The following is a 25,534-nucleotide window of genomic DNA, read 5'->3' on the forward strand; positions in this document are numbered from 1 at the left end:
CAATGCCTTTGTTAGGGCCACACAGCCAGCTGGGCCAGATTGCCCCAGCTCACCACCACCATCTCAAGGGCAACTAGGGATGGGCAATAAATGCTGGCCTTGCCAGTGACACCCACATGCCAAGAATTTTTTTTTTTTTTTTTAAATGATACTATTAAGAGCAAGAATTATTATTTAGACATTCCTCTTAAGCCAACCAAAGAATGGCATCAGTGGCGATGTCCATGAGTAGACAGGTTTCTTGAGAGCAGCATGGGTTAAAATTAAAATTTAAAAAAACTAAAATGCAAAATGTCTGGGAAATTACAAGCGAGTCATTTTCAGGCAAACTGGGACACAAGTGAATTAGCAAATGAGATTTATTGAAAGGGTTTGAAGAAAGTTTTCATTGAGATGTAGCTTTAAAACCAAACATATTTGCACTTCAAAATGCATAATTACAATCCACCTTACTTTAATGGTTCACCTGAAGGTACATTTTTAAATATAAAGTACAAACCATCCTCAATGAGTGTCCATCGTGATCATAGCCTTACGATTCTTCATAGTCTGCATAGCCACTTGCATAGGTTCTCCCCAGATTTAGACCAGCAAAAGTGTCGCTATAGCCTTTAACGGTGCCATCAGCCTCTTTTTCCATTTTTTCGTCCGCTTCTTCATCCTCCTCTTCATCATATTCCTCATCATCCTCACCATACTCATCATCTTCATCAACATATGCTCCGCCTCCTCCAGATGGCAAATTTTTCCAGTAGTCACCATAACCAGATGCACCATCATCGTCCGCACCAGTCTGTCTGCCAAACTTCAATGTGCGAGCTAAAACACAAAACACAGTCCATTTGATTTACAAAAATCGGATTTGTTATTTTAACTAATGGTCTGCAGTTGATGAAGCCAAATATCCAGCATCATTTTAAACAGTACAATGCCAGGATGTGGAGTTTCCAGGCCACCCTGCTTGAGCCATTTTATTATTTTTTTTTTTTTTTTTTTAAGTTTGGCACTTGTATTCAGATACCAAATCCTCTTGTTCCAACATTACAAAAAAAAGTGACTATACTTCAAAAGTACTTCATTAGCTGTAAAGCACTTTAGGATATCTTGGGGTCGTGAAAGGCGCTACATAAATGCAAGTCTTTCTTACTAGTTGTAATAAAGCTGTCCAGTTGTCAGCTGTAGTTTTATCAACACTATATAATTGAAACAAACATGTAAAAAAAAACATAAGTGAAACATTTGTCTTCCCAGTATCCCCATTTTTATTTAGCAATTTCTAACTAACAGAACCTATCAATTGTTATAACTGTTTCTCTCTCCCTCCCACTCCCCCACCCTCCCCTCCTATAAACTCACTTGCTCTTCTTCCTCAATCCCACCACCCATTTTAGAGGTGGGATCCACATCTAAATAGGTTAGCCACAAGGTCTTAACCGTAATTTCTTAGACAACTGGGATGTCGAAGTGTGAAGAATCATTTGGTTGCATCATAAAGACCAGGTCAATTTCTACACCTCAAATTACAAAAGCTCCCCTGCTATCAGTGGTGCAGCAAGTTGATCGGCCCAGGTGAGATAACTCATCTGTGACCTTAGATGGTAAACCTTTTATACAAGAGAAAATATTACATTTAAACCTAGTAAAAAATAACGTGGTTCAACACAATTTTTCTAATTCTACTTCATATTAGAAACAAACAGCATCACACGATAATTAAACAGTCCCTCCAAACCAGATCTGCACGAGGAAAAAGATAAAAAATACTTAGTTTTTTGAAGGACATAACTGCAGAGACAAGCCTGAATTCATCGAGTGTCACACGCAACCCTATTGATGGAAACTAATGCTCAAGTATGAGAGTTCTGTATTCACATCCAGGAACATCAGTATGAGGGAACAAACCAACTCTCCACTGTTAATGTACATCAGCAACTCCCAAATCACATATGGCAAAGTCAGATACAAAACAAAACCTCTAATTCAACCATTAATTTGAGTTAACTTGAAAAGTTCATTCCCTTACTACTACACCAGTTGGTAATTTGTATTACCAAGACCAGCCAACACTTACAGGCCCTTTGTAAAGCTTCAAACAGTGAGCAGTTTTATGCTATTGACTCAAGAACCACTACCCAATTTGGTTAACAATACCCAAACAATTTCACACAGAAACTTTAAGTCCACAAGATATAGACAGAACACACTTTATCCCATCAGTCTAGGATGACTTCAAACAAATCTTTTGAAGAGCTGTATTTCAAACCCCAATCTTTGAAGTTACAGAACAGTGCACTAATATACTGTTCCAAGTAGGTATCACCAAGATGGCAATACAATGTGCACATGATCCACAAAATATTTCATCCACCCCCTTTACTATACGAACAAGAAAAAAAAGTTTAATTCAAATAGCAAGCTTTTAATTCAGTTGCTTTATATTATGTTCAGAACTGTTCTAAGAATGTTTTCTAGGAATTTGAAAACACACATGCCATGTACTAAAGGCCAACACAGGAAAACATCCAAAAGATACTACAGGGGGACCAAATGCCAAGCAAGGACAAGAGTTGGGGGAAGGTGTACACAAAGTAGCTTCTTGAAGGTGGGCAACAAAGTAACAAGGCAGAAGGGAATTGCAGAGTGAGGGACAACAGCTGAAGGCTCTGCCACTGATGGTGGAGCAGAGGAAACAGACTGAGATGTAGGGTGGGAGAACCCAGTCAGAATCTTGTGAGCAGGGACTGCTGGGGGGGAGGGGGGTAATGTATGTGGCCCATGACTCAAAACATCCTGTGACAGTACAATGTTATCCTATAGTCACTTTCTAATAAAATGTTATTACCATTTAAATTACCTTTTTCTAAACAATGTTGAATAATGTAGTCTTTGAATAAAAATAGACCAACCCAATATCTGAATATAGTACAGATAGTGCAATGATCTCATCTCAAAATGATGGGCTGTTGGAACACATATGGATAAGCCATTTCAAGAAATGATTGAACTTACTGGACATGCTGAGATCCTTTGTCTCCTGTGTTTCATGACCACATTTAGGACAAGGTGGCACTTTCCCCTTTTCCTGTTTGAAGACCTTGCTGCGAACATGATCATCGCAATAACAGGCCTGGAGGGAAGGGAAGGAGAGGATTTTTAAAAAGTGTAATTGTTGCACAACAGAATTCACTAAGAATGGCATTAAAATTAAACAGGCTTACATTTCAGTTGAAATTGCCATTTAGAAAGCAAAATAGATGTGACTACTCAATTAAATTACAACGGGTGAATTTAACTGGCAATTCTGTGGAATCGAAATCTCATCAATGGAACAAAGAAAAATAATTGTTTACCTTACAACGTAGACAAGAATGTTGTCCCAGGCGATTACAGGAGATGCCTGGCAAGAAATTAAGTTCTGATCAGTAAGGTAGAAACATCATAATAAACAAATCATAAATTGATCTAGTAACTGACCTAGGCCTTTCTCTGGTCACACATAAATCATTTTATAATTTCATCAAGCCACTCACCACCAAGCTTATTTTGCTGGGTGACTATGGTCATCAAGGCAAGAAATGTCACTGCAGGGAAAGGTTCTTGCACCATAACCTCACAGTGAGCACTTCAATGGAGTAATTTGAGAGCAGCACTTTAATACATTTCTCAGCGCCGTGATAAGTCACTGTATAAATGCAAGGTCTTTCTATATTATGACAGCTCCGGTTAGATGCAGAGCAAAGATCTCAACAGGGCCTCAATTTTGACTTTATCACCCCCTTCATCTCCTTCTCCTGCCCACCCCCCACCACAAACACACACACTATTTAGAAAAGCATCCTCTAATAGACCCATGTAACATTTTTATTTCTCTCACTAGCTACCTCCATGACTTCACAAAGGAAAGATTTAATGAGGGAGGCCATTCAGCCCATCTTTCCATTGAAACATAGTTTCCTTCCCATCATAGCATCTAACTGCATTTGGAATGATTGCAGTGCTTTTGACTTAGTGAAAATACCTACTAGGTATGGGGTGTCCTTCCAGGCAACAGATGAGATTTTCATCCAATCCATCAATCCCGGCTGGACTTCAACCCAGTTTCCAGTGTAAAGGTGATAGATACTACAGTACTTTAGATACTTTGTATTAAAATGCTATTGGACTACCATTAATGCAAAGCAACTTTAAAGAAAAAACAAATTCAGAGATCCATTTTTTTTTAAATCAGGGGTTTTATAACCAAGGTCTGCATCAGATATATCAAAAATAACTCACATTTATAAGTTTCAGAATCCAGGATTTGGCAGCTGGCTTGATGCTCAAATTGATCATCTTCACAGAGGAAGTTGTGGCAGAAAGAGCAACGGAACAGTCTCCCTCCTGTAACCCAACACAATGTAAATGATGGTTCCATAGATACAGTAAATTGCAATATACAAATAGGGAGTGAACGACTATTTAGTGGTGTGTTGAATTTTGGTAATTGATGCGAGAATTAAGGAATTAAGCTGATGCCACTTCAGCTTCGCATCAGCTGCAAGCTGGTGTAAACTGAACTTTGGAAAACAACCCCGGGTCAAGCCCTGGATCATCTGGAACACTTTTTTTTTTAAACTTTAAAAGGCAGGTTAAAAAGTCAACTATCCTATGAGCTCTTCCCAACATAATTTACCCCACATACGGGGTGGAAAATCAGCCAGGGTTCCTGCTCCTGAGCACTATCCAGGCACCCCTATAGGAAAGTATCTCTGCGAACGTTGGGTGAGGAAAGGATTAGGGTCAGGCCAGGCTGTGGTGTCGTGTCCTCCATAACTGAACTGTAAGCTCCTGTGACTCATTATGTATTCACACCTGAATTGCTTTTCAGGCAAATGGTATCTTGTCGGAGTGGCTATTATGGAGACAAGAATTCCCATGCAAGTTCTTCTAGTGCATATGGCTTGGTACCACCCCAATTGGCACGTTTACATACGGAGCCCTTAGTACATCCCACACAATATTATTTCTGAAGTACTTATGCTAATGAATGTATCCCTTAAAAAGAAATTGATTAACCAGGTGCCACCGAGCAGTTTGCAGAGACAAAAAGCAACATGTATAGACATGCAAAGTATGCGTTAATGCACAATAGAAAAAATATGCTCAGTGCTCGCAAACCAGTCGGCTAAGTGCATAAGGAGCACACTACATGATAATCTACTTCATACAACGTAATCCAAGTTTTGTGTAATTCAGAAATAGCAACATTATTTGCTTCAAATTAATTTTTGTAAATGTATAGGAGTACAACATTGGTCTGCGAAACAGGGATTATGGTCTTTATATTAAACTCAGGTCTAGCTATCTTGATTATAGTTGTAATGCTAGTTTCCTAATATAAGATGCTGCTATTTATATCGAAGTGTTATACTGTAGTTCACGAATGCAGCCAATGGGTGGTGCTGTGTGTTAATAGCCTTGAGTTATATTTTGGCCAAGTGTTTAATAACTATTACATGTGCAAAATATTATAGGTCTACCACGCTATTGCTACACATATACAATGAAAATTTTAAAATATTGCTGTAATGCTCATTTGTAAGTAGCTTCACAACTGAGGCAACAAAATTCATACATCTCAATACTTACAACATAGCTCCCACTCACAAAAACGAAACAATTCAGATTCCCAGTCGGCCAGAAGTTCACAGACGTGAATGGTACAATACACGGCTGTATTTTTGTACATTTATGAAATAGTGTTATGGTGGGTTTAGTGGTGGGTGGTGCTAATTATTTCGAGACATATATTATTTTCTAGTCAATATCCTATGGTGGTGAGTCCAGATCAGGAGCAGTATTCAGGACAAGATATAGGAATATAGAAGAGCCTGAAGGATAGTGGAGACAGAAGCAAATCCAAAATAAAAGGACAAGCAGGAGAAAAGCAGGCATGGATGGTGTAAAGATGGGGCCGAAGGTTGCAGAGGAGTTGTTTGATACCAAAACCTATTTTAGTGCTATTCTTTATCCAATACCAGGGATCAAATAATTGATACATTTGACATGCCGCACTGAAACGAGTGGTGTACTGACAGGGTATCTTCTTTGAATTCAAACAAAATACCCTGTCAGTATACCACACATTTCAGTGTGGCAGTTCAAATGTAAGTGAAAGGTGTGGGGGGTGGCATGGAGGGGAGTGCTGGAAGTTATGTGGAGCCAGGAAAACACTGGGGCAGAGACAGATTTATTTTTAAGATTGTTAATAACAGCCAATGTGGTTTTAAATGTAATTTGAACAGGGTCTGTTGCAGAGTCCAAAAGGAAGTGCAAGTGGGGAATAATTTTTTTTAATCTAATGGGAAGAACAGTATGCAAAAGGGGCCAAAAGATTCCAAGTATCCATTCTTTTAAAGTATCAGTGATAACAAAACTGAGCAAGAGTTAATGGAAGCAGTACCCAATATGGAAGTTTGGCAGAGAAAGATACACTAAGCTGAAAATCATGCCACGAGCAGGGTAGGATGCGCACTTTGCTTATGCTTCAGCTGGAGATGTTAGGGAACAGATGGACTGGAGTCAATGAGAGAGAGACTGGGCTGAGGGCTGGAGATTACAGGATGCAAAGTTTCAGCAGGGCTGCAAACTAAAGGCCAGAAGGCTTGGAGGGAGCCAATCTCGAGACCAAGAAATTTGAGTGGGGCTAGAGGCCTTTCTTACAGTTGATGTTTCAGAGAACATTTGCACAAAAGTTTTTTTGCAGTTGGAAAGTTTTTACTTGATGTTAGTTGAAGGCAGAGGATACAGCAGGATCGGTCAGCAGAAGAACGGGGTATTTTCAGGGAGCGACGCAGCGCCTGGGCAATGGGGCAGGACGGCTGCACAACGCTATCTTAAGGCAGCAGCGCTCCTTAGTGTGGCAGGTAAATGTTAATGAGGATTCCCATTGTCAATGTTTATATAGCAGTTTAACAGTATAAATATTGTCTTAAAAGTGCTACTAGAAAATGACATGTAGTAACAGTAGTGTGGATAGAAAATAATTGAAAGACTTAGGAAAAAAAACATACCATCAGTAATATATTAATGAAATTCTTTCGTTACATACTTTAAAAGCGAGAAACCAATGTCAGAGGAAAATTGTTTAGCCCCACTCCAAAACACCTGTGCCAATTTAGTTTCCATTCAAATTTAATATCAATTTCTCATTTTCAATACTTAACCTGGATTGTAGCAGATGATATAGGTAAGGGACCATGGAATACAATTGACAACCCACTCATGACACTTACTGTAACTTGGTCTCAATTTTGTCACCCATTAGTCACCAAGCAAGCCCACACACAGCGATTATCATATAGCAAGACTCATCAAATACGCCATCAATTGTGCAAGCTCGTCACCCAGTAAAAAACGTTTTGCCCTTCCTGAAAGAGGTAATTCAAGACAATCCTTACCATGTTCCCAAACACTTCTCTCACACTCCACACAATCAGCATCAGCAAGGGGGCAGATACAGGCGTGAGTGCTCAAGCACTTCCTCCCATGACACACCCAGGCCTCGCAAAAATCACAAACTGCTCCCTAAGAGGGAGAGAGAAAGAGAAGCAATATCATTGTCTTCCTGTCTACCATTCGAAGTAGTTTAGCTTTAGGAAACTAGTATTTATTGTTCACCATTACGAAGAAAGAAATTTAAAAAAATACATTTTCAACATTGCTCGTGTCAGGCACAAAAACAAATTTCTACAGATCAGTTATCCAATGTGACAAAACAAACTTTGCATTCAGCGCTTGGACATTGATACACACAAAAACAATCTTGTCCATTGCTTTCTTAAACTTAATTAGAATCTTTCTCCAAGCAATTCTTTGATAATGGACGAATTCAAAACCTGCACTAAATTCAATATGTGAAGCACAGTAAACTGGTTAAAAAATCATGCAGAAATATACTCCACATTTCTGGTGCTCAAGAAAAATCTAAATACAGGCAAGGGGCAAGGTAGGTGCACTGTATGTCAGTGAAATATCGCAGGCATAAAAATGTCCAAATGGAAAACTTCTCCAATTATCCTGATGTACAAAAGCCAAGTGAATACTCACCACCATGGCGAGCCCTGTACTGTAGACACCAGGGTGCTTAACAACACAGTCCGAGCTCTTCAACATACATTTTGTTTTGCCTAAAGAGGACAGAAAGCTGCAACTTAAAAAGAAAACACTTTTTTTGTGTGCGTGTGAAGAAACTACAATACACACGTGACTAAATACTTCAAGATCTGCATCCAAAACACAAACTTGTCTGCTCTCTCCACAGGTGCTAACTGATCTGCTAAGCGTCTCCACTATTTTCAGTTTTTGTCTCACATTTCCAGCATCGGCAATGTTTGCTAAATCGAGCTACTAGCAATGCCCTCCAGCTTTGCTCGTCAACTGAAAAGAGTCAAGTAATCTGGGCTGAAGCACCTTCTCAAGTGCTTCCGTCGTGATCCACCTCACTGCAGAACACACTGCAGCCTTCATGCTGCTGAGAACAGGTGTCTCTCACCAGTTTGATGATAGTAGGAAGCCTGGTCCAGGGGTAGGTTCTGCCAAATGTGTCATTTTAGGACAGGGGCAAATTCTGCATCAGCTCGCAACCCAGCCAGTCACCAAGAGATTGCCAGGCCCTCGTCCCACGTTCCCAACATTCTGACTAAGGACTGGTCTCATGCCCTAGTTCATTCACTAGCAGGGGCGAAGCCACCAGAGTGCTCCGAGGTTCTACTTTCCTGATGTCTTGCACAGAAATTGCATCTGCTTGCTAGCAGTCATTCATGTCCTATCCAGTGATTCCACCCTTCCCCTGGCCACCTCCTTTTAAAGAAAATTCCTTTTCTTTTATCCTTTCTTTCCTTCTCTTAGTGCCACCTGTTCCCCAACCTTCTCCATAAACTCCTGCTCTTCTTTTGCATTTCATTTTTATCTTCTTTGCTATTTTTCTTGCCTATTCACGTTAAAAAAAAAACATAGTTTCCCGACTATTGTGCTTTCCCACTCCCTAGCCTTAGGATGTTGATTTCACGCTACTCAGCCTTCTCCTGTTTTCTGCTAAACCTGCTCGGTGCTTTGCTGACTTTTTCAACTTGTGCCTGCAGTTACCCAGGAATTGACCTCCAATGAAATTCAAATTAAAAAGCAGCACTCAAATTCAGTGTGACACCCGAAAAGTCAGAGCAGCCTGGAGCAGGTGTGCAAAAGTTGGAAAACAGCTATCCAAGGATCTCACAACCAGGGAGGGGAGCACAGAAACACAGGCTGATGCCAGATAAACACAGCAAGGAGCTAGATAGGCCAGTGTGCTCTGGGAACTGAGTGCAGGTCCAGGCTCTGATTGGTTGCTAATAGGACAAATCAATCGGATTAACAGTCACGTTTTTTTATTTATAGATTTGCTTCAGAGCAATGTACAGAGCGAGTTATAAAATTTAAGTGATTTAGTCTTGAGAGACTGGATTTGACTTAAATGAAGATTTAGTTTATGCGATGGTTATACTGCAATGTCTAATCTTAAAAGGAACAGCCAGTTAATTAAAGTGTAGTTTAGAGAGTTGTATTTCACTTTTCAAATAATATGGCATATTATTCTTACAGCATGGCTTTAATTTTAAATTTGTACCACGTGGTTTTCTTGTATTTTATCAAGTGAAATTTTAACTTAAACAGTGATAATTAAGACAAGTGTTCAGAATTGTCAAATTTGACCATTTGTCAATGTTGACACTTATTAATTTATTCAGGTCAATGCTGACATTTATTTACTTAATTTTGAAACAACTACTATGTTCAAACATAGACCAGGCGGAAACAATCCGTCAGAAATGTTGAGGAAAAAAAGTCAAGAGTCTGGATCCCTCTTGCACACCATTTGCCTCCTTTAAAATCCTCATTGTCAACATCCAAGACCAATCGAGATATCTTCCCTCCTATCCTCCATCAGCCTCTGCCCCGAGTGACTCCTTATCCTGCGATTTCAACCTCCATCACACCTCCCCTTGTTGTGTCTATGAATTCACCATTCCTGTCCTCCCTAAAATGGTTTCTCCATATAGACTCTTCTACTCATATGTTGAGGAACCAACTAGAGAGCTGGCCATCCTAGACTGGGTGTTGTGTAATGAGAGGGGATTAATCAGCAATCTTGTTGTACGAGGCCCCTTGGGGAAGAGTGACCATAATATGGTAGAATTCTTCATTAAGATGGAGAGTGACAGTTAATTCAGAGACTAGGGTCCTGAACTTAAAGAAAGGTAACTTCGATTGTATGAGGCGTGAATTGGCTAGGATAGACTGGTGAATGATACTTAAAGGGTTGACGGTGGATAGGCAATGGCAGACATTTAAAGATCACATGGATGAACTTCAACAATTGTACATCCCTGTCTGGCATAAAAATAAAACGGGGTAGGTGGCTCAACCGTGGCTAACAAGGGAAATTAAGTATAGTGATAAATCCAAGGAAGAGGCATATAAATTGGCCAGAAAAAGCAGCATACTTGAGGACTGGGAGAAATTTAGAATTCAGCAGAGGAGGAGGAAAATAGAGTAGGAGTGTAAGTGCGCAGGGAAGATAAAAACTGACTGCAAAAGCATCTAGAGATGTGTGAAGAGAAAAAAAGATTAGTGAAAACAAATGCAAGTCCCTTGCAGTCAGAATCAGGTAAATTTATAATGGGGAACAAAGAAATGGCAGACAAATTGAACAAAAACTGTGGTTCTTCACTAAGGAAGACACAAATAACCTTCCAGAAATACTAGGGGACCAAGGGTCGAGCAAGAAGGAGGAACTGAAGGAAATCCTTATTAGTCAGGAAATTGTGTTAGGGAAATTGATGGGATTGAAGGCCAATGAATCCCCAGGGCCTGACAGTCTGCATCCAAGCGTACTTAAGGAAGTTGCCCTAGAAATAGTGGATGCATTGGTGGTCATTTTCCAATATTCTTTAGACTCTGGATCAGTTCCTATGGATTGGAGGGTAGCTAATATAACCCCACTTTTTAAAAAAAGGAGGGAGAGAGAAGACAGGGAATTATAGACCGATTAGCCTGACATCAGTAGTGGGAAAAATGTTGGAATCAATTATTAAAAGGTGTAATAGTAGCACATTTGGAAAGCAGTGACAGGATCGGTCCTAGTCAGCATGGATTTATGAAGGGGAAATCATGCTCGACAAATCTTCGAATTTTGTGAGGATGTAACTAGTAGAGTGGACAAGGGAGAATCAGTGGATGTGATGTATTTGGACTTTCAAAATGCTTTTGACAAGGTCCCACACAAAAGAGATTAGTGTGCAAAATTATAGCACATAGTATTGGGGGTAATGAAGTGACACAAATAGAGAACTGGTTGGCAGACAGGAAGCAAAGAGTAGGAATAAACGGGTCCTTTTCAGAATGGCAGACAGTGACTCGTGGGATACTGCAAGGTTCAGTGCTGGGACCCCAGCTATTTACAATACACATTAATGATTTAAACAAAGGAATTGAATGTAATATCTCCAAGTTTGCAGATGACACTAAGCTGGGTGGCAGAGGATGCTAAAAGGCTGCAGGGTGACTTGGACAGGTTAGGTGAGTGGGAAAATACATGGCAGATGCAGTATAATGTAGATAAATGTGAGGTTATCCACTTTAGTGGCAAAAACAGGAAGGCAGAATATTATCTGAATGGTGACAGATTAGGAAAAGGGGAGGTGCAACAAGACCTGGGTGTCATGGTACATCAGTCATTGAAAGTTGGCATGCAGGTACAGCAGGCCGTGAAGGCAACAAATGGCATGTTGGCCTTCATAGCGAGAGGAATTGAGTATAGGAGCAGGGAGGTCTTACTGCAGTTGTACAGGGCCGTGGTGAGGCCACACCTTGAATATTGTGTACAGTTTTGGTCTCCTAATCTGAGGAAGGACATTCTTGCTATTGAGGGAGTGCAGCGAAGGTTCACCAGACTGGTTCCCAGGATGGCAAAACTGACATGAGGAAAGACTGGATCGACTAGGCTTATATTCACTGGAATTTAGAAGAATGAGAGGGGATCTCATAGAAACATATAAAATTCTGACGGGATTGGACAGGTTAGATGCAGGAAGAATGTTCCCGATGATGGGGAAGTCCAGAACCAGGGGTCACAGTCCAAGTTTTAGGGGTAAGCCATTTAAGAGCGAGATGAGGAGAAACTTTTTCCACCCAGAGAATTGTGAAGCTGTGGAATTATCTACCACAGAAAGTTGTTGAGGCCAATTCGTTAGATATATTCGAAAGGGAGTTAGATGTGGCCTTTATGGCTAAAGGGAGCAAGGGGTATGGAGAGGAATGGGGTACTGAAGTTGCATGATCAGCCATGATCATATTGAATGGTGGTGCAGGCTCAAAGGGCCAAATGGCTTACTCCTGCATCTATTTTCTATGTTTCTACCCACACTCAGCCACCCCCTTGATATTCCCTGTCGCCTCTTAGCCCCATAATTTCGATCACTTACCTTCTACCACATCCTTCTATCCATCACCACACACATCCCCACTACATTTTTCTAACCACACTTAATTCTGAATCCACAACTGGGGGGAAAAAAACATGCCCCAGGTCACTTACGACTTTCAAACTCCCAACTGCCTAGCATTTGGCTCACCATTCACAAGTCGATTTGCTCAACCACTGGCATCTGATTAACATGCTGTCATTGATCCAATTGATCTACACTAGATATTTTAAAACAAAGTATGGTAGATAATTAAATACATACATGCATTAAAAAAAATTCTAAAAATATAAACACCTCCAAGATGTTTTATATCCAAACATTTCCAATACAGCCTTCCAGACAGCAGACCCTCATTCTCTACAAAATAAATCACATAGGTTCAGGCAACTTCCAATACCTGGATCTCCTTCCTCAGTTTAAATCACTGGACCAATCTCAATTTGTTTTGCCATCTTACTATCTTTTATCATAATCAGTTATTACAAAATCTAAAGCCTGCAGCATTCTTAATTGCCACCTATTCACAACTTCTTTGCAGAAAGCCAGGACACAAACCAAGTCACTAATGCATTTACTATTTAAACACTACACCTGAGCCCCTTATCCATTTGAAAAGCCAGCCTGTGGTCTTTCACAGGCTCCATGTTTTGTATAGAGCATTAAATCAGGAGAGCACGCATGAAACTTATAACTTCATGCTGTAATATACATTAGAAATACACACACACACACAGATTCTTGGAGACACTGATACATTTCACACGATCCCCACATTCATGGAACTTTACTACCTACGTGTTCCAGTAAATGCAGCCTATGAAACTGTAAATTCCAACTGTAATTTGCTGACAACTCCCTCATGGAAAAATATACTTTTGAAGCATTATCTACATGTTCTGTAAAGCTGAGAAAATCAATTTGTACAAAGGTCACTCAATAGCAGATCCTGCTTAAACTGTCAACATATACAGTTCGCCTACCTAAACTAGTGTAGAAAAATATTTTCAGATAACCATACCATAACACAACATAGAACTTTCAGGAGCTCTTAATATCAACATAATATACCACCCCCTTCCCAACAAAGAACATTTTAAAATAGTTTTATTTCCAATCTAAAAAGCTTAATCTTCATTTTCTGTAGTATCGTCACCTAATAATCTTCCCATTTATTCCTGGGTGCTACAAGACAGAAAGCTAAAACGAAAGCAATGACACTAATTCAAGAATGGACTGAATCCTACTTACCACACTGTGCACAAATAGGTAACTTTTGTATTGAATTACAGAAGTAACAAAAAGCTCGATTCTTTTGCCGTCTTGTCCAAAGGAGGAAAGTGAACATTGGGAAACAAATGCAAAGTTAGGTCCTGAAACATCAAGTGATAAGCATCTGTTCCACTATGCTGCCTTATGAATCCTTAACATGGACATTTAACAGGGCCATTCCAGGTTTAGGTGATTACTGTAGATTTTATATAGAAAAGCCAATAGAAACAGAGACAAAAAAGTTCCTTGGCATCAAAATTTCAAATGTATTTGGTTGAAAAACTTTAATATAATATTGTAGGACATACTACAGGCTATTGATAGTATTATACTGTCCTTGATTAAAGACATTAAATCAAAAAACAACGTAAACTGAACACACTCATTCTCTGGTATATCTTACCTTTGGCATTTATCGCATTCCTGTTTTTATTGGAAACAAAAGAGAAAACATTTTGAGCAAAATTAAACCACAGCCACAAACAAATGAATTTTAGCAATGAAATAACATTTTATTTTCATTCAAAATAATGAACAATGATGGACTCAACTACCCTCTGAAATGGCCTAGCAAGCCACTCAGTTGAATTAAACCTGGGAAACTAGGGATGGGCAATAAACACTGGCCATTCCAATGATGCCCACATCATGAGAATTAATATTTTTACAAAATGCATCAAACCTCTGCCACAATTTTCTGTATTATACCCAAGTTTTTTTTTTTAATTCCTTCAAATTCTAAATAGTGGTCATGTATGGGCAGCACAGAACGCAGTGATATTTATCACAGATTTCTACACCTATCTGGCAATAATATTTAGCAAGGTAATTTACTTTAAAAAAACTATTAATAGGTTAAACAACTGCTCATGAATTATAAAATCATATTCAACAGTGAATTAGACATTTTCTATGAGGGATGGGATTTCACTTCCAAGATCTGTGTTAAATTCAGTCAAGCCTAGCTGTATAAAAGTCTCCACTGTCTGCTGACCATAAGGGTCCTGTATGAAATGAGTTGGGGCAGTCTCAATCCAGTCCCTAGTGGGCATGGGTCTGCAGCATAACACTGGCAATAATGGGCAACCTCACTGGAAAAAAAAGTCACACTGGTGCAGTAGGGAATGCTCTGATCAGTTCAGCTCTTTTGGTGTACATCATTTGATCACTGATTTATTACAAATATGTAATTTACTCCAATATTCACTAATTTCCATTTAATAGTTAGAATAATTTACAAGTATGAAAACAGCCATAGGTTCTAATTATATTTGACAGCCATGCACAGCATTCTATAAATTTTTACAAAGTTGCACTAGGTCCAAGGTGACTTGTATAGGTCCTGATGTAGTTTGCAACTTGATCAAAATCTAGTGATTGGCTACTTACAAGTCATGTCTTATGATACTGTGACAAAAGCTCAGAATTTCCAGGAGAGCTCCTAAGTGACTTGTGCCATAATTTCCTGCGACTTTTGCGCCACTCCGCTGATACTCTCACGAAACAGAGAAATTAATCTTCATAGCTCTGCCGCATTAAAATTCAATGGAAATCGCAAATTTCCTTAATTGATCCCTGTTTACTCACCGCTGCCACTTACACCGGAAAATAATGGCACTGGTAACCTGGCAGCAGTGTTATTTATTGACTTTACTATGATTGCATTCAAAGAATGTGCTATATTGCAGCAGCTCCTTGAACAATTTACAACTAAGTGATCACGATTCATCCAGAATAGGCGGTCCTTCAATATTCTTGTTGACGAGGCATCAAAATCAAAACAGCTCTTCTTTCTATCCTATGGTCTCCCGCTCAGGTCTTCATCTACTGGATGGAGCATTGACCAGGGCTAACCCCAGAGAAGTGGCATGTTGTCCAAGGCAGAGGCAGAATCCATCAGTGCTGCTCGATTGCATGGGGATCAGATGCTGGAAACTATGCACGGCAAGAGGGCTGTGTTTGATTGATTCACAAAACAATAAATGTATGTGTTCATCTAAGGAACATAGGAACCTAGGAACAGGAGTAGGCCATTTAGCCCCTTGAGCTGATACTGCCATGCAATGAGATCATGGCTGATCTGCAACCCAACTCTATATACCCATCTTTGGTCCATATCCCTTAATGCCTTTGGTAAAGAAAAATCTACCAATCTCAGATTTAAAATTAATTGATCTAGCATCAATTGCTGTTTGCGGAAGAGAGTTCCAAGCTTTTACCACCCTTTGCACGTAGAAGTGTTTCCTAATTTCACTCCTGAAAAATCTAGCTATAATTTTAAGTCTCATCTCATACCTATGTAATTGGCTTTAAGTTTAAGATTTTCATTTTCGACTGAAGCATTTAGCTATCAAACTGAATGCGAAATTGTGTCATATTTTGATCACTCTTCCCCCATTGGATCCTTTACTATAGGAGAGATTACAATTAACCCTGTCTCATTACACAATATAAGATCTAAAATAGCCAGATCCCTGGTCGGTTCCATGACGTATTGTTCTAGGAAACAAAAAGTTATGCTACAGCTTTACAAAACTGTGATTAGACCACACTTGGAGTACTGAAAGCAGTTCTGGGCGCCACGCCCGAGGAAGGAATAAAATGGCCTTGGAGGGAATGTAGCATAGGGCTTAAATTACTATGTCCTAGACTCCCCAACCAGCAGAAATAGTTTCTCTATCTACCCTATCTGTTCCCTCTATCGTGAAAACTTTGATTAAATCACCCCTTAACCTTCTAAATTCCAGGGAATACAACCCTAGCTTCTCACTTTGTAATTAGATTAAAAGCCATGTAGATAAGGACTGGCAAACATTTAAAGAAACATTCCAAAATTTTCAACAAATATACATTTCATTGAGAAATAAAAACTCCATGGGAAAAGTGATCCATCTGTAGTTAACTAAAGAAGTTAACGATGGTATTAGATTAAAAGAGGCAGCTTATAATTTTGCAAAGAATTAGCAAAAAAGAATAAGCCTGAGGATTGGGAGAGCTTTCAAAACCAGCAAAGGATAATCAAAAAATTGATAAAAAGGGAGAAAACAGATTGAGAGAAAACTAACAATAAATATTTAAAATAATATTGCAAGTGCTTCTACAAGTATGTAAAAAGGAAGAGTAGCAAAAGTAAATGTTGGTCCATTAGAGGCTGAGACAGGTGAAATTATAATGGGGAATAAGGAAATGGCAGAGACTTCAAACAAATATTTTGTATCTGCCTTCACAGTAGAAGACATAAAACGCATACCAAAAACAGTGGGGAACCAAGAGGCAAAAAATAGTAAGGAACTTAAAAGTAATTAAAATCATTAGAGAAAAAGAACTTGAAGAAATAATGGGACTAAAAGCCAACAAATTCCCTGGACCTGATGACCTACATCCAAGGGTTCTAAAAGAGATGGCTGCAGAGATGGGGAACCAAGAGGCTAATAAAAGTGAGGAACTTAAGTAATTATCAGTAGTGAAAAATAACTTGAAAAACTAATGCTGTTGGGAGAGGGTTTTAATTAATTTGGCAGGGGATGGCACCAGGATGCAACATTAGAAAGGGGAAATAAAGTGCTCAAAGGAATGGGAGAGGTAGACAGCATTAAAGCAAGAAATAGTAAGGTATTAGGTGAGGTCCAACTAAGAGAATACAGGATGGTCTAAGATGGGTTTACAGTGTACGTATGGGAACGCACGAACAAGGTGAGTGAGTTGCAGGCACATATAGCCACATGGGAATATAATGTTGTGGCAATAACTGAGACCTGACGCAAAAAAGGGTAGGATTAGGTATTAAACATTCCTGGTTATAAGGTGTTCAGGAAAGAAAGGGAAGATAAGATAGGAGGTGGTGTGGCAACATTGGTTAAGGAGAATGTTACAGTGCTACAGAGGGAGGATGTCCCCCCGGAGGGATCAAGAACAGAATCTATATGGATAGAGTTAAGAAATAATAGAGGTGCTATTACACTACTAGGTATATTCTATAGACCATCAAATAGTGGGAAAGATATGGAGGAGCAAATTTGCAGTGAAATTAGAGGTGTAAAAACTACAGAGTAGTAATAATGGGGGACTTCAACTATCTTAATATAGACTGGGATCGTAATAGTGTAAAGGGCAGAGAAGGGGAAGAATTTCTGAAGTGTGTTCAGGAGAACTTTCTTGATCAGTATGTTTCGGGCCCTACAAGGGAGGAGGCATTGCTGGATCTGGTTCTGGGGAACGAAGTAGGTCAAGTGGAACAAGTGTCAGTAGGTGAACATTTAGGGAACAGTGATCATAGTATCATTAGTTATGGAAAAGGAGAGAGAGCAATCTGGAGTAAAAATGTTTAACTGGGGGAAGGCCAATTTCACTGGGATGAGAACAGATTTGGCCCGGTTAAACTGGAATCAAAGATTGGCAGGCAAAACTGAAGTCGAACAATGGGCTGCTTTTGAGGAGGAAATAGTTCGGGTACAGTCGAGGTACATTCCCACTTGGGGAAAAGGTTGGGCGAATAAAGTCAGAGCTCCCTGGATGACGAAACAGATAGAGACTATGAAGCAGCAGAAAAAGAGCGGGTATGACAGATGTCAGATTGCAAATACATCTGAGAATCAAGCTATAGATAGAAAGATCAGAGGAAAAGTGAAAAAGAAAATGAGGGGGGAAAAGAGAGGGTATGAGAATAGAATGGCAGCCAACATAAAAAGTAATCTAAACGTCTTCTAGAGATACATAAATAGTAAAAAGGGTAGTAAGAGGAGGGGTGGGGCCAATTAGGGACCAAAAAGTAAACTTATGCATGGAGGCAGAGAGTATGGCTGAGATACTAAATGAGTACTTTGCATCGGTCTTCACCAAGGAAGAGGATGCTGCCACAGACAGTGAAAGAGGTAGTGGAGACACTGATCAAAGAAAATTACGACACAAAAGGAGGCCATTCGGCCCATTGTGTCAGTGCCGGCAAGATAAAAATTGATTGAGGTATTAGAAAGGATGGCTGTATTTAAGGTAGATAAATCACCAGGAGCGGATCGGATACATCAGAGGATGCTGACGGAATTGAGGGCAGAAATCACGGAGGTACTGGCCATAATATTCCAATCCTCCGTAGATATGGGGATGGTGCCAAAGCACTGGAGAATTGCAAATGTTACGCCATTGTTCAAAAAAGGGTGTAAAGATAACCCCAACAACTACAGGCCAGTCAGTTTAAATTCAGTAGTGGGGAAGTTTTTAGAAACAGCAATCAGGGACAAAATTAGCAGTTACTTGGGCAAGTGTGGATTAATTAAGGAAAGCCATCACAGATTTGTTAAAGGCAAATCGTGTTTAACCAACTTGATCGAATTTTCTGATGAGGTAACATAGGGTCGATGAGGGTAATGTGGTTGATGTAGTGCCCATGGATTTCCAAAAGGCGTTCGACAAAATACCACACAATAGGCTTGCCAGCAAAATTGAGGCCCATGGAATAAAATGTAGTGGCAGCGTGGATATGAAATTGGCTAAGTGACAGTGACAGGAAACAGAGTAGTGGTGAAAGGTTGTTTTTCAGACTGGAGGAAGGTATACAGTGGGATTCCCCAGGGGGGGGGGGGGGGGGGGGGGTCAGTTCTAGGACCACTGCATTTCTTAATATATATTAATGACTTGGACGTGGGTGCACAGGCACAATTTCAAAATTTACTGATGACCATCATTTTTCAATCCTCTCTGGCTAAAGGTGTGGTGCTGGAGGACTGGAAGACAGCTAACGTTGTATCTTTGTTTAAAAGGGGAGAAAGGGATAGACCGCGTAATTACAGACCAGAGTGGTGGGAAAATTATTGGAAAAAATTCTGAGGACAGGATAAATCTTCATTTAGAAAGACATTGATTAATCAAGGACAATCAGCATGGATTTGTTAAGGGAAGGTCACGTCTAGCTAACTTGATTGAATTTTTTGAGGTGGTAACAAGGAGTGTGGATGAGGGTAGTGTGTTTGATGTAGTGCACATGGATTTTAGCAAGGCTTTGATAAGATCCCACATGGCAGACTTCATGAAAGTAAAAGCCCATGGGATCCAGGGCAAAGTGGCAAGTTGGATCCAAAATTGGCTCAGAGGCAGGAAGCAAAGGGCAATAGTTGATGGGTGTTTGTGTGACTGGAAGGCTGTTTCTAATTGGGTTCTGCAGAGCTCAGTGCTAGGCCCCTTGCTTTTTGTGGTATATATCAATGACTTAGACTTGAATGAATGGAGTATGATTAAGAAGTTGGCAGATGATACTAAAATCAGCTGTGTAATTGAAGAAGAAGAAAGCTGTAGACTGTAGGAAGATATCAATGAACTGGTCAGGTGGGCAGAACAGTGGCAAAATTGTTGAACGTGGCAGGGCAGGTTGAGAAAGCAGTTAAAAGGCTTGCGGGATCCTAGGGTTAGAAACATAGAAACATAGAAAATAGGTGCAGGAGTAGGCCATTCGAGCCTGCACCACTATTCGATAAGATCATGGCTGATCATTCCCTCAGTACTCCTTTCCTGCTTTCTCTCCATACCCCTTGATCCCTTGTGCCGTCAGGGTCATATCTAACTCCCTCTTGAATATATTCAAGAACTAGCATCAACAACTCTATGCAGCAGGAAATTCCACAGCTTAACAACTCTGAGTGAAGAAGTTTCTCCTGATCTCAGTCCTAAATGCCCTACCCCTTAACCCAAGACTGTGTCTCCTGGTTCTGGACTTCCCCAACATCGGGAACAATCTACCCGCATCTAACCTGTCCCATCCGGTCAGAATCTTGTATGTTTCTATGAGATCCCCTCTCATTCTTCTAAACTCCAATGTATAAAGGCCCAGTTGATCCAGTCTCTCCTCATATGTCAGTCCTGCCATCCCGGGAATCAGTCTGGTGAACCTTCGCTGCACTCTCAATAGCAAGAACGTCCTTCCTCAGATTAGGAGACCAAAACTGAACACAATATTCCAGGCGAGGCCTCACCAAGGCCCTGTACAACTGCAGTAAGACCTCCATGCTCCTATTCTCAAATCCCCTAGCTATGAAGGCCAACATACCATTTGCCTTCTTTACCGCCTGAAGTGTACAGGTTGAGCATCCGAAATCCAGAAACCTTGGGACTGAGGCCGTTCCGGATTTTGGAACGTCTTTGCCTGGGCCGAGGTAGGTGGCGTCGGGCAGCCGAGGTAAGGGGGCGGCGAAGTCGGGCCGCCGAGGCGGGGGAGTCCGGATTTCAGAACATTTTCCGGTTTCCGGACGATCCCACCACGGATCGGCCTGGTATCCGGATTCTGGAACATTCCAAATTTTGGAACTCTGGATTTCGGATGCTCAAACTGTATAGAATACAAAAAAAAAATTATGAACCTGTACAAAACACTGGTTCGGCCCCAACTGGACTATTGTGTCCAATTCTGAGCACCACATTTTAGAAGGATGTGAAGGCCTTAGAGATGGTGCAGAAAAGATTTACAAGAATGATTCCAGGAAGGAGGGACTTCAGTATCGTTGATAAACCGGAGAAGCTGGGGTTGTTCTCCTTGGAGCAGAGAAGATTTGAAAAGCATGAGGGGTCTGGATAGAGTAGGTAGAGAAAGTGTTCCCATTGGCAGAAGGGTTAAGAGACCGAGGACACAGATTAAAGGTGATTGGCAAATGAACCAATGTTGACAAGAAAAAACTTTATTACGCAGCGAGTGGTTAAGATCTGGAATGTACTGCCTGAAAGGGTGGTGAAGGCGGCGGCAGACTCAATTTTATCTTTCAACAGGGAGTTGGGCAAGTATCTGAAGAAAAAAGATTTGCAGGGTCACGGGGAAAGGGACTAGCTGAGTCGGCATGGGCTTGACGGGCCGAATGACCTTCTTCCGTGCTGTAACCATTCCATGATTCTATCAATCAGTGTTTGGGCTTCAGCTAGTTACCATTTATATTAATGACTTAGATGAAGGGACCTAGTGCAATGTATCCAAGTTTGCTGACGATACAAATCTAGGTGGGAAAGTAAGCTGTGAGAACACAAAAAGAGCTTGCAAAGGGATATAGACCAGTTAAGTGAGTGGGTATAAGGTGGCAAATGGTGTATAATGTGGGGAAATGCTTTGGTAGGAAGAATTTTTTAAAAAGTATTTTTTTTTTTAAATGGTGAGAAACTATTAAATGTCGGTGTTGAGCAATTTAGATGTCCTCGTACAGGAAGCACAGAAAGTTAGCATGCAGGTACAGCAAGCAGTTAGGAAAGCAAATGCTAATTTGGCCTTTAAAGGGGGTTGGAGTTCAAGAGTAAGGAAGTCTTACTACAATTGTACAGGGCTTTGGTGAGACCACACTTGAAGTACTATGCAGTTTTAGTCTTTTATCTGAGAAAGGACATACATGCCTTAAAGACGGCATAACGAAGGTTCACTAGATTGATCCCTGGGATGAGGGCTGTCTTACGAGGAAAGATCGGGTAGATTGGGCCTATACTCTCTGGAGTTTAGAAGAATGAGGGGTGATCTCATTGAAACATATAAGATTCTGAGGGGGATTGACAGGGTAGATGCTGAGAGGCTGCTTCCTCTGGCTGGACAGTCTCGAACTAGGGGGCATAGTCTCAGGACAATGGGTCAGCCATTTAAGACTGAGATGAGGCAGAATTTCTTCACTAGGGTTGTGAATCTTTGGAATTCTCTACTCAAGGCTGGGATCAATAAATTTTTGGACTCTAGGGGAATCAAGGGATATGGGGATTGGGAGTTGGAGGTCACTGTTTTTAAGCATTTCACCATTTAGAAAATACCGTTCTATCTTTTTTAGGTCCAAAGTGGATGACCTCACATTTGTCTACACGGAAATTAAATTTGCCACAGTTTTGCAAATCTATCAACATCTCTAAAATGTTATGCTTCCCTCTACACTGCCTACAATGTCATCTATCTTTGCGGCATCAGCAAATTTGGGTATGTGGTTTTCTATCCCATCATCTAAGTCGTTAATAAACATAGTGAATAATTGAGGTCCCAAAACAGATCACTGCGGGACACCGCAAATCAAATCCTGCCAATTAGAGTCCTTGCTCTTTATCCCTACTCTCTGCCTCCTGCTGCTCAGCCAATTTCATAACCAGGTCAATAATTTGCCTTCAGTCCCAAGGGCTTTAACCTTAGTTAACAATTTTTTATGAGACTTTATCAAATGCCTTCTGGAAGTCCATATCAAGGACACCGGGGATGCATTTGGCATTGTAACTCACTTTCGGAATATGCAGGCCGTTTACTCAAGATGCATCCAACAATTAAGTGTCAATGTTTGCAACCTTGGTGTCGTATTTGATCCTGAAATGAGCTTTCGACTACATATCCGCAGCAAAACTGCCTTTTTTCACCCCCATAACATCGCCCGTCTCCACCCTTGCCTCAGCTCACCTGCTGCTGAAGCGCTCCATGCCTTTGTTACCTCTAGACTTGACTATTCCAATGCCCTCCCATATTCTACCCTACGTAAACTAGAGGTGATCCAAAACGCGCACCAAGTCCCACTCACCCATCACCCCTGTGCTCACTGACTGACATTGGCTCCCGATTAAGCAATGCCTCGATTTCAAAATTCGCATTCTTGTCTTCAAATCCATCCATGGTCTTGCCCCTCCCTATCTCTAATCACCTCCAGCCCCACAACCCTCCCAGAGATATCTGCACTCCTCTAATTCTGCCCTCTTGAGCATCCCTGATTATAATCACTCAACCATTGGTGACCATGCCATCTGTTGCCTAGGCCCCTAAGCTCTGAAATTCCCTGCCTAAACCTCTCCGCCTCTCATTCCTCCTTCAAGACACTCCTTAAAACCTACCTCTTTGACCAAGCTTTTAGTCACCTGCCCTAATTTCTCCTTATGTGACTGTCAAATTGTCATCTCAATACTCCTGTGTATCACCTTGGGACATTTCACTATGTTAAAGGCATTATATAAATACAAGTTGTTGTTGTCACACATCTTCTGTTTGTGCGCTCTCCTTTAGCTTGAATCTGAATGCGAATCAGCATTGTTCCAAAGTGTTCAGAAATTCAGCAATGGTAAAAAATTATACACAGTACCAGTTGTTGAAAGATAGTGATTGTACAAGTGTGTGTAATTGCACATGAACCTGCAGTGTCCTTTAAAAACTGGCCTTGTCAGTTTCACAGATTAAGTTTTTTTTCTATAATGTTAGTGAATTGGCCGTTGGCTGCATTGCTTCAGATCCGGCACTATGCTCACTACAGCATATTCTAATTAATTAGAAATCTAGGAAATTTTGGAGTAAGTTCACAATGGCAAGATCGGCAAGTAAAATGACATTTATGGCATATGCTACCGATCTCGCTGTTATAGGAAATTCCAGGCCAATATAAAAGTCAGTACCCTTATCAGCACTGCCCTAGAAAATGAGAGAAACAAGAATTCAACATAAAAGTGGCAACAGAAAACCAAGTGGTTTATATCCCAGCACTTGTGCTGCATAGTCTGGTCCTTTGCTATCAAACTGTATAAAGTAAATGTCAAGCGATCTCTGAACTCATTTTCTGACAAACAACTTGCATTTATATAGCATCCTTAATGTAGTAAACATCTTAAAAGGCACTTCACAGGAGTGTTATCAAAAAAAAAAAGACACTTAGCCACATAAGGAGATATTAGGATAGGTGATCAAAAGCTTGGTTCAAAGAGGTAGGTTTTCAGAAGTGGCTTAAAGTAGGAGAAACACAGGTTTAGGGACAGATATCCAGAGCTTAGGGCTTGAAGGCACAGCTGTCAATAATGGAACGATGAAAATCAGGGATGCTCAACAGGTCAGAAATCTTGGAGGGTTATAGGATGTTACAGAAATAGGGAGGGACGAGGACATGGAGCGATTTGAAAATAATTTTTTAATTGAGGCATTAACGGACCAGGAGCAGGTCAGCGAACATCGGAGAGATGAACAGGATTTGGTGCGGGTTAAGATAGGGGCAACAGAGTTTTGGACGAGCTCAAGTTTACAGAGAGTAAGGTGGGAGGCGTGCCAGACATCATTGGAATAGTAGAGCAGAGATAACGGATCATTGCAAGTCCCAAGTATTTACACTTTTGCAAATAATTACATAATGCACGCAAAATCGTCGCTAAAGACATCTCACTTTATGCACTTTTCGCTGCTGCAATACCCGAGTTAACTGTTTACACATAATGACAATCACTACTGTTACGACTTAACAGGCTAATGGTCAGGAAGGCCCAGTGGAAAGGAAATTATTCTTCGTCATGACAGATCCCAGTAGTCAAATACAGGGAAACACACTCGTGAAAAGTCTGAGAATGAGTTTCTATCCAAAAACCTCAAACAAAATGAAAACGATGCACGACACAAGAGGCTGAAATTAAAAACTGAGTGAAAAACAAGAAACTGCTTCAAAGGTTGGTTAATGCTTGGGCCGCGCCTGCTCTATTTCAATGTGTCACTGCAGGTTGACAGTCTGTTTGCTGCAGGACTTGCTCACCATGGAGGCATTGCAGGGCTGTTTCGCCACATCCACGTTGTCTCTGGCCGCCCGGGTTAACTTTTCGCGTTCTTTGCGACTTTCCGCCTTCTTTCGCGCCCCGGTCTTCTTTTTCGGCATCTTGTAGAGGGGGGTGGGAAGAGGATGGAGGGGGAGCTGTGAGAGTTAGCGGAGAGGGTCGGTGCAGCTCAGAGTCCCAGGCACACGCACACCTCGGCCAGCGCCCCCGGAGCTCGCGGCACACAGCACTACATCCCACCCTCAACACACGCGATTATGACGTCG

At 40.8% G+C, this 25,534-nt stretch overlaps 1 protein-coding gene across 1 annotated transcript; it reads right to left on the reverse strand.

Moving 5' to 3' along the window:
- Positions 1 to 341: 341 nt before the first annotated feature.
- On the reverse strand, positions 342 to 25,534 carry znf330 (zinc finger protein 330). Its single transcript, XM_070872122.1, has 9 exons — positions 25,250 to 25,534; positions 14,176 to 14,195; positions 13,752 to 13,822; positions 8,089 to 8,168; positions 7,440 to 7,566; positions 4,276 to 4,380; positions 3,351 to 3,397; positions 3,010 to 3,127; positions 342 to 819 (listed from the first exon to the last, which is right to left on the reverse strand). The coding sequence occupies exons 1-9, from the start codon at positions 25,367 to 25,369 to the stop codon at positions 533 to 535; spliced, it is 975 nt and encodes a 324-aa protein (XP_070728223.1). The 5' UTR covers positions 25,370 to 25,534; the 3' UTR covers positions 342 to 532.

Source organism: Pristiophorus japonicus, chromosome 2 (genome assembly GCF_044704955.1).
Source record: "Pristiophorus japonicus isolate sPriJap1 chromosome 2, sPriJap1.hap1, whole genome shotgun sequence".
NCBI classification, from domain to species: Eukaryota; Metazoa; Chordata; class Chondrichthyes; family Pristiophoridae; genus Pristiophorus; species Pristiophorus japonicus.

Coding starts and splice junctions, on each gene's coding strand:
- znf330 (XM_070872122.1), bottom strand. CDS start 25,369: ATGCCGAAAAAGAAGACCGGGGCGCGAAAGAAGGCGGAAAGTCGCAAA. Junction 7,567..8,088: donor GTACAGGGCTCGCCATGGTG/GTGAGTATTCAC, acceptor TCTCCCTCTTAG/GGAGCAGTTTGTGATTTTTG. Junction 3,398..4,275: donor GGATTCTGAAACTTATAAAT/GTGAGTTATTTT, acceptor ATTTCTTGCCAG/GCATCTCCTGTAATCGCCTG.